The sequence below is a fragment of the Cucurbita pepo genome, chromosome 14 (assembly GCF_057944985.1).
Source record: "Cucurbita pepo subsp. pepo isolate OVF chromosome 14, ASM5794498v1, whole genome shotgun sequence".
Taxonomy (NCBI): Eukaryota; Viridiplantae; Streptophyta; class Magnoliopsida; order Cucurbitales; family Cucurbitaceae; genus Cucurbita; species Cucurbita pepo.
In genome coordinates this window covers 3,391,539-3,401,603 of record NC_141811.1, presented here as the reverse complement: position 1 = coordinate 3,401,603, position 10,065 = coordinate 3,391,539, and the positions used below count along the sequence as shown (strand labels likewise).

General features: G+C 38.1%; 2 protein-coding genes across 2 annotated transcripts; one reads left to right on the top strand and one right to left on the bottom strand.

Moving 5' to 3' along the window:
• Positions 1-2,920, top strand: LOC111809983 (tubulin alpha chain). Its single transcript, XM_023696495.2, has 4 exons — positions 1-227; positions 1,314-1,548; positions 1,625-1,995; positions 2,089-2,920. The coding sequence occupies exons 1-4, from the start codon at positions 135-137 to the stop codon at positions 2,740-2,742; spliced, it is 1,353 nt and encodes a 450-aa protein (XP_023552263.1). The 5' UTR covers positions 1-134; the 3' UTR covers positions 2,743-2,920.
• Positions 2,921-3,557: 637 nt separating this feature from the next.
• On the bottom strand, positions 3,558-9,367 carry LOC111810239 (uncharacterized). The gene is made up of 4 exons (XM_023696887.2): positions 9,061-9,367; positions 6,440-6,663; positions 3,899-4,006; positions 3,558-3,794 (listed from the first exon to the last, which is right to left on the bottom strand). Exons 1-4 carry the CDS (start codon positions 9,272-9,274, stop codon positions 3,672-3,674), a joined length of 669 nt encoding a protein of 222 aa, XP_023552655.1. The 5' UTR covers positions 9,275-9,367; the 3' UTR covers positions 3,558-3,671.
• Between the last annotated feature and the right edge of the window lie 698 nt (positions 9,368-10,065).

The window sequence follows — 10,065 nt, the reverse complement described above, 5'->3', positions numbered from 1 at the left end:
TCCCTAAATCTATCCATCCAAAAAAAGGGTTTCAAAGGGGAAGGCGTCTTTACAAACGTCTTTCTTCCTCGCGAGAGTTTTTTTCTCCATTTCCTGCTCAGATCTCTTCTTCGTTCTTCCATTTCTAAGCCAAAATGAGAGAGTGCATCTCAATTCACATCGGTCAGGCCGGTATCCAGGTTGGCAATGCCTGCTGGGAGCTCTACTGCCTCGAGCATGGTATTCAGGTATTCTACTGTTCCTTTCTTTTTTTGTTTTTTGCTTTCGTTCGCTCGATCTGTATGGATTTATCGACATTTCTGAATCTAGCGCTTGATTTTTGTTAGATTTCTAAGAGTTATTGTTTTCATCTTATATCCACTCGATCTGCAAGGAATTGTGTCATTTCTGTATCTAGCATTGATGTAGCTCGAGTTTTGTTGTTTTTAGTTCGTTTTTTTTTAAGATATTTGTTTTTTTCCTTTTGTTCACTCGATCTGTAACGAATTGTCGGCATTTCTTCATCTAGCATTGTGTGGACTACGCTTTGGTGTTTTGTTAGATTCACGAGTCTTTTTTCGCTCGCATCCAGTGGTTTATGTGGATCTTTACTGTTTTTCTGATTTACTCCGTGTTTTTCCCATAGCACGATGTGTACTTGAGATCTTTCGCTGTGTTTACGGATCTTCGTTAATTCTGATATACAATCGTTACTCCCTGTCGTTTGACAGAAGTGTAACATGTGCTGATGTATACATCGGGATCTTGAGATAGAAACTGATTCTTGCCGAATCTGTGTACTATTTTTTTTTTTTTTTTTTTCCATTTTCCATTGGATCAACGCTGTCTGAATTTCTTATAAGCTGGCTTCGGATCTTTGATTTTGTAATATGCGAAGATAATTTGTTGCTTATTTGATTGTGTTTACGGATCTTCGTTAATCTTTGTTTTGGTATTCGTAAGTTCGCTAAATCTGCGTTGAATACCATCGTTATTCCCTGTCGTTTAACAGAAGTGTAACATGTGCTGATGTATACCTCGGGATCTTGAAATAGAAAATGATTCTTGTCGAATCTGTGTTTTTTTTTTTTTTTTTTTTTTTTTTTTTTCATTTTCCATTGCATCAACACTGCCTGAATTTCTTATAAACTGGCTTCGGATCTTTGATTTTGTAGTATGCGAAGATAATTTGTTGCTTATTTTAGTCGTTGTTTATTCGTATCTCTGTTATATTAGTCTTCTTGTTGTTACGTCTGAAATCCGAAGGTTAAGAAGCGCTTCCGTTCGTCAGAATAAACAGAATTCTCTAATTCTTGTCTTTAATATCTGTACAGCCCGATGGCCAAATGCCAGGCGACAGTACTCACGGTGGAGGGGACGATGCTTTCAACACCTTTTTCAGTGAAACAGGTGCAGGGAAGCATGTTCCTCGTGCGGTTTTTGTTGATCTTGAACCTACTGTTATTGATGAGGTGAGGACTGGAACTTACCGCCAACTCTTCCATCCTGAACAGCTGATCAGCGGAAAGGAAGATGCCGCCAATAATTTTGCCCGTGGTCACTACACCGGTAATTTCTCGATCTTTACGTCAATGGATATATATTCAATGTCTTTGTATTCACCTATTCCTTTATCTCTCTTCAGTCGGAAAGGAAATTGTTGATCTCTGCTTGGACCGAATCCGAAAGCTGGCTGACAACTGCACCGGTCTTCAAGGATTCCTTGTGTTCAACGCTGTTGGTGGTGGTACTGGCTCTGGTCTTGGCTCCCTCCTTTTGGAACGTTTATCGGTTGACTATGGAAAGAAATCCAAGCTTGGGTTCACTGTTTACCCCTCTCCCCAAGTCTCCACTTCTGTTGTTGAGCCATACAACAGTGTCCTCTCAACCCATTCTCTCCTGGAACATACTGATGTTGCCGTTCTCCTTGACAACGAGGCCATTTATGATATCTGCAGGCGCTCCCTTGACATCGAGCGTCCCAACTACTCTAACCTCAATCGTCTAGTCTCCCAGGTAACCTCAATCGCCGTTTTGGATCAGATCTTGTATGGTTCCATTACAATCAACTATTAGCTTTTGTGCTTAACGTGATCGGTATTATTTCAGGTTATTTCGTCCTTAACTGCCAGTTTGAGGTTCGATGGTGCATTGAACGTGGATGTTAACGAATTCCAGACCAACTTGGTCCCGTACCCCAGAATCCACTTCATGCTTTCCTCGTATGCACCAGTGATCTCAGCCGAGAAGGCCTACCACGAGCAACTCTCAGTAGCTGAAATCACCAACAGTGCCTTCGAGCCCTCATCCATGATGGTCAAGTGCGATCCCCGACACGGTAAGTACATGGCTTGCTGCCTGATGTACCGTGGTGATGTTGTGCCAAAGGATGTGAATGCGGCTGTTGCCACCATCAAGACCAAACGTACCATTCAGTTTGTTGACTGGTGCCCCACTGGATTCAAATGTGGTATCAACTACCAGCCACCTACCGTTGTCCCCGGAGGTGATCTTGCTCGTGTCCAGAGGGCTGTCTGCAAGATCTCTAACTCTACCAGTGTTGCTGAGGTCTTCTCTCGGATTGACCACAAGTTTGATCTCATGTACGCCAAGCGCGCCTTCGTGCATTGGTACGTTGGTGAGGGTATGGAGGAAGGTGAGTTCTCTGAAGCTCGAGAGGATCTTGCTGCCCTTGAGAAGGATTATGAAGAGGTCGGTGCTGAGTCGGCTGAGGGTGAGGATGATGAAGGAGAGGATTACTAAGCAGCATGTTGCCAGATCCCGCCTTATTGTTTGTTAGGAGTGGGCGCTCTCATTGTTGGTCTGTCATTCCCGTTCCGTTTTCTTTTCATTATATGAATTGTTATCGTTGCGACACTTCTGGTTTGCAAAGCATTTTGTGAATCAATTTATGTTTTAAATCAAATTTGCCATTTCAAAAGTTGTCATGGAATTTTATTTTTTATTTTGAAATGTGCTAAAAAATTATAATATATTCTTTTATTGTTAATTGTAATAAAATTTCCAAAATATAACTTCCAAATTAATTCAAGCCAACGGAAAATTCTAGCATGAGGATTTATTTAAAAATGTTTATGAACATTTAAATATTGAAAATACGAATAATTGGCGCATAAATTAATAAAAAAACCTTTTCATGTACTTCCTTTAATATAGTCATGTGGTGAACACTGATGCTAAAATTTGCCTAAAAAGACGGGTCCACAAGCAAGCTCAAATTTCACAATTTAAAAACACTTTATTATAAAACTTCAAACCCTCCCCCAAAATTTAATAAATTAAAACTGCAACACAAGACTAAAAAGAATAAAAAAGAAAATTAATTAAATAAATTAAAACTGCAACACAAAACTAAAAGGAATAAAAAAGAAAATTAATTTAATAAATGAAAACTGCAACACAAAACTAAAAAGAACAAAAAAGAATTTTTTTAGCTAATAATCATTTTATTATATTATGAGAAATAATTTGACCCACAAGTTAAAATGTGTAAATCCTAGCCAAAAAGAAAAAGCAGCAGGAGCATGAGTCTTGAAAACGTAAATTAAACCAGAAAATTCTAGCTAATAATCATTTAGATATATTAATAATAATAGTAAGGAACATCAATTAACATTGGGAAGGGAAAACAAAGTAGTAGAAAACCAACCAATTAGGAGATTATGCGTCCGTCAATTTACACGAGGAGCCATTTGTGAAATTCTTTCGTCTTCTAAAAGAGCATATGGATCAACGTACGGTGGAGGTGATATTGGCGTTTTGGTGCCATCGTGAACAAAAGATGGTCCAAGAAACTGCATAAAAATAGTATTAGAGTAAAGATGTCGGTTTCGACCTCCTCTTAAGTACTTGGATATCAAACAGAAATTAGAGCAGTAATAAGAGAAACGAGCCTTACAAAGTATAAAGCAAAAAAGAACGAAACAGTGACGACGATCAACGGCCAGAATCCTAAGAAGAACGTTCCTCCAATTGTTAGCAAAAGTTTAGCACGAGGGATCAACCCCTGAAAACCAAATGAAATGAATTAAAGCTGACATATGCAGTTCAAATGATAGAAATGAAATGGAACGGAATATAATCAATCTGTTTAGGAATCCTAAACGTTTAATTTTGTATTTAGTAGATTTGTTGATTATAAAAAATTATTGAAGATCAGGAACTAAATTTGTAAATGTTAAAACAGTTCGAAGACCAAACAGACACAACCGACCATCATTCTTAGGGCAATCCTATGCCAATAATATCAACATAATATTAAGATCCAATTAATGGATCACGCAGAAAACATAAATGCACGATAAAGTTTATTCTGTTCCTTCCAGCACGAAATTAGAAATAAGCTTCAGTTTTCCAGCAACAATAATATCAACATCAATAGTTTCAGTGCATGTAGAACTCAAATACTGCAGACTTCTATATTAAACCTTACGCTCAGATATGTTGGTGTTTCTCTACTGATTGACCATTCCAAAACTGATGCTGCTAGCTAAGATAAACAGTATCATTGGTTCCAATTATGAGCTTTGGCTTGTGGAAGTTAGACTTTTAAAAAAATTACTAGTATGCTTCATATACGAATTACTAAGACAAATGATGTATGAGAGAATAGCAGGCACATGATGCTGTTAAGCTATAAGTACAGAAAAAACGGGAGATTGTTGAATGACTGTAGGACCAGGAAAAGGGATTTGGTACTTTCTTCTTTGATTTGCCTTCATGTTTGATGGTGCTTTACAATAGAAAGCAAGTCTTTCTAATTGAGAATTACGGATGCAAGAAAGTTTGTGTTTGAGAAAGGAAAGTTTGGTGCTGCTGATTTACTCTGGGAGTTAGGAATTGTTACTTGGTTGATAGATTGCTTTCCACATTTTGGCGAAGGTTGGTGAAGGGTGCCTTTTTCAAGAAGAGAAGACTCTTCTTCCCATATTTTGGTACTATATCAACGGTCTAACAGAAGAGGTTGGTTCAGCGTGTTCTATGTTAAGCCTTCATAAATAGTTGTATGCATTCAGTTAATATCTCTACCCTAATTGATTGTATACTCGAGGCTAAAATTTGGGGCTAGAAGAGATATTACAAAGAGGAAAACCACCTGTTGTTATGGAAGAAGTTCTCTCCGAGGGTGGCAGACTTACTCTGATCTAGTTGGTTTTGAGTGGGATTCCTCTTAACTGAAATCTTCAAAGCTTGAACCACTGATCATTAAACTCAATGACTTCATTTCTTTTTTCTCGGGGGGTGTGGGGAAGGTCATTATCTTGTTGAGTTGTTCTAAAAGAGGGTGGTTTGGGCATTGAAAATCTAGCTTTCACAACTATTGCTCTATTAACCAAAGCCTATGTTGCAGTACAAGATCGATATCAGAAAATACAATCTACATTTAGGAAGCACTGGAAATCTATTTCGTTGTACCCATGCTAAATATCGTTTAATCTTTCATTTGAGAGTGGCTTCATCATTATTTTTAGGAAGGCCATTCAATTGGCGGTGGCCTTTTAAAGTCTATTTTCCCGCTCTATAATCTCCCTCTTCAAAGAAGAAAATTTCCTCAGTTGATTTCTTTTCTTCTTTTGGGCAGTTTAGTTCCATTAACTTCACTTTCAAGAAAACTTAATTTAACAGAGCTTAACATCGACCAGGGTTTTGTATTTATCTCTTAATCACTAGGATATAAGTGTTCGGATTTTTTTTTTTTTTTTTTTTTTTGTTTGTTGCTAAACTAGAAAGGACTTGCTTCTGAAGAAGGTTAAATTCTACTCTTCTCTTTGCTGGTTGTGGGAGAATCAATATCATGGATTTATTTAAAATCGTCCTCGGTGGTTTGATTTCAATGGTGTGATCTTTGCAAGTTCATCCGAAGAGCTACTTCAGATGCATGTTTTCTGGGAAGGTTTTGGAAGAAAATTTTCGGGCACCTGGAGCATGCTTTTCATTTCTGATTACCTACTTAGTGATGTGTGGAGGAGATTATTTTTCATCTTCCCTTTCGTAACAACGACATGGTTTTTCTGCCGGCAGATTATGTTGTTGTTATTTGGAGTATTTAGTAGAAAGAACAAGGACTTCTAGGACAGAGAGGTCATGGGAGGATTTCTAAAGCTTGGCCCGCTGTAATGCTTCCCTTTAGGCTTTTGCTTCAGAAAATTTTTGGTCGTCCATTTGTTTTGGATGGTTCTCAACGTTTGGAGCTAATTTTTGTAATTCTTTCTTACAGATCCCTTATTTGGACTTCGGTTTTGAGTGGCTGGCTAGTCTTTCGATATTCTTGGTGGGATAGTAATAATATTTTCCTCGACTGCTCACCAAATTCTGGTTATGTTGGTCATAACTCGTTCAAGCATGGGAACAATAGAAAATGATAACGAAAAGATAACATGAATTTATATATTCAAATAGCATATTCAATATACTCCAATAAAATCATAAGGAAATTAACCTCAAGGCCTTCACTGTTCAATTGCATCGAACGCTCCCTTTGATTGGATAGGCTCTTGTCAACTTCAGTTGAAACAGCACTTCTACGGGAAAAATCTCTGTTTTCTCCCTTCATCTCGCCACCAAGTCCGAAGTCAGTGTTGCTAGTATCCTCGAGCAAGGAAGTAGGAGTTATACCTCTCTTCTTCAGTTCCTTCATGAACAATGATTCTGGAGGTTCTTCACCTGAAGAAAGTAATGTGAAGTAACTTAAATCGACATAATCGAAGGTATCAAACACAAAAACATTCTTGAATACGTTCAACTCAAGTAATGTACTACATACACACACGTCAGTGATGGTTTCTGAAGGTGTTGCAACTATTCTCGAACTAAATGAGAAAACTAATTACAATGGTTAGACTGATCCAAACTACAAAGGATGGGAAGCAGTGAATAATAAGGTCACAGTATGGTTGGTCAACTTGATGACAAATAAGATCGACGAAAGATTTCTATCGTACCTGGCATCTATAGAGGTCTTGGGTGTAGTTAAAGCAACTTTCTCTAACCTTGGAAAACACACAGAATCCTTCAAAACTAAAATCATTTTCCATAACCTACAACAGGGTGATTAACCAGTCCCTAACTAAAAATTACAGCCTTCTAGTAAGCTACTTGTGGCAGACTTGATTTATAGAAAATATATGCATGTGAACGTATGGCTTACATAACAAAGTATACGAAAACAGTTAAGATAAGAGAATCCTAAGGTTCCTGATGAGGAATGTGAAAATTCCTACTACTAAGACCTACTATTAGAGATAACTGTGACGCAGATACAAACTTGGTTGGAACATCTAATCAGATGAACGCTAAAAGCTTTGCTTGATGGGCTTGCCCACCCGCCACCAGAACCTAAGCTTCTAGGCTATGAGCCAACAAATCTCGAAAATTCCATCCAGGTATAGCACTAACATATGCGAGCTATTAGACATTTTTTTTCAATACCTCGTTGAGGAGGGTAAGAAAAAACGTCGATGGGAATTCGAGACAACCCCCAACATCCACTGCTGCTCCATCGAACCTCTTTCTTCACATAGTCAAGAAGTGGGTTCAATAAGTAAAAGTTCTTCTATAATGGACCAAGAAAAGAAAGGCCAGATGTGAACGTAGTAGGAAGATGGTGCATACAAAAGTGACTGGCTAGGAAAATAAGCTTGAAGGCGTTCTGGGCCTTCACATTGGAGGGCCAAAGCTAACCACGCCATTGTTACACAAGCTGAAGAAAACTCAAACATACGAAACGTAAACGTCTCTTAAAGGAGCAATCAGCCCTATGCGAAAGCTGTTCAAACAATCTAAACAAGCATGGCCAGCTAATACTCCTGTTGGCTTGGCACAGACTTGTCGCTTCTTCAAAGCTTCGACTATAAAAATTGGACCAATACAAATTTAGGATTGTAGATTCAGGTGATGGTTAATCCTGATATTGATAGGAATGAAGGTTTTATCCGTCAGCCAAGTGTTCTCTGTCTGAACAACCAAAATTCTACTTTCGTCCTCTAAATTTTTCTAAGAAAACGTTTCTTAACTTAAATTTTCAAATTCCTATTTAATTTCATCTTCGTCGCCATGCCTATATTGACTCAAGAATAAATCTCTAAAAAGAACTGGACGGCCAACTAAGTGATCTTCGTTTGCAGCCGCAAGCATTTTCCATCACTCGTTTACTCAAATAGCTTGATGGATACTGCACAGTTTTGCTACATGATTGCGCTACTTTCTACAGAGCAAGATAACTGAGGAATGACGGACCATCTCAACAACAAACTACAACATACAACTTCTGCCTCTCTTAAGCAAGAAGATGTCTACGATAGTGAACATCTACTATCTTACTCTGTTGACTGCAGCACAATCAACGAGTAAAATCATGCGAGTTTCATCCAATATTCGTTCATCATTCCCGAATTATCTCTCTCGGTGCATTTGCGTCTCTATTTCTCGCTATGAAAACAACTAACAAACACGAACATCATTTCATCAAGACATCCGAACAAGGCAAATGCACTGAGTAAGAGAATTAAGGAATGAGAAACGAATAGCTGGATGAATCTCATCTCTCACGATTTTGCGACGTGATTGAGCTACTGTCAACAGAAGAAGATAATTCAGAAGCGACGGACCAACTGAGCTGCAAACTACACCATGCAACTTCGGCCTCATCGAAGGATTAGGCTGCATACCGTCTCTCTATCTCGTTTAAGTCAATTATGACGAACATGAATTCATGAAGAAATCCGAGCGAGGCAAACACATTGAGAGAGATAAACCAGGAATGACGGACGAATAGCCGGATGGATTCTCACACGATTGTCTACAAAGAGAGATAGTTTAGGACTAAGAATGACAAACTATCGGAATAAAACCACATCAGTAACTATTGCCTCATCTAAGCCAGTTAACTAGTTGCCTCTCCATCTCTCGCTTTCAATATTACAAGACGAAGTCTACAACAACGAACAACAAATCATCAAGAAAATGCGCTGAGAAAGAAAAACAAATGAGAAAAAGAAGACCGCAAAAAGCAGAAGCAGAAACAAAAGAAGAAGAAGAAGAAGAAGAGCGGTCAAAACTTGCCGTTGCTTTCCTTATCAGAATCCTGAGCAGCACAACGGAAACTCAACCTTCTACGAACGCAGCCATATCGCAAACTCCTCCGACGGCCATGGAGCAGTACAAACCTCCTAGTGGAATCCAACTCCAAGAAGAACCGGCTTGATTGAGAGCCAAACTTCGGCTGAGAGATTGAAGGAGGAGAGACAGTTGATTTAAGAATTTGCAGAACAGCCATAGCTCGGGTAGCTAGAGCTTTCTTTCTCCCAGTGAATTCAATGGGAGAAATAGCTTCATCTCAGTTTTCAGAAAACAACAAAATAAAATGAGATACAAGCGGAGGCGAGGAATAAAAGCGTATACGCATCAGCTGGTGCGCATTTTAGCAAACTTCCAGTTTAAAAACTAATTTGCGCATGTGGGACCCGAAATGGGATTTTGCTTGTGGCTCGGATTTTATTTTATGTTATTAATTTAATTAAATTAATTTTAATTGGAAAATAGAGTTGAAAGAGGAGTGAGAGAAGACAGGGATGTGTGGGGATAACAATGATTGAAAACACTTGGTGTAGAAAGTTCCACAAGGGGCATTTCATTATTTAAGGGATTATTATTTCAACAAAAATATAAGACATTTAAGAATATAAATAAATAAATAAATAAATAGTTTTGTTTGTTTCCTTTTGTCACTCGGCTTTAAATGTTTTGTTTTAATTTTTAAAAAAATGCATTATAAATGATTTATAATTAGGGTTTCGAGATACCTCGAGTCTTTTTTCTTTATTTCATCATTAGCAACCTCCTCTTTATCGATCGTCAAAACCATATGCTCGATCAACTTCTCTAGTGGCATTGCATATACCTTTATTAATTTCACCTGAACTCGAAGCTCCGATCGATCCAATCAATTGGGTCTTCTCCTATCCAAATCAACCTCAAATCTTCATTAGTTACCTATCACTGTTTCGAAAACCGACTAATCATATTTAAAAGACAATCTATAACATTGTGGCTTATTGTTCTTATAGT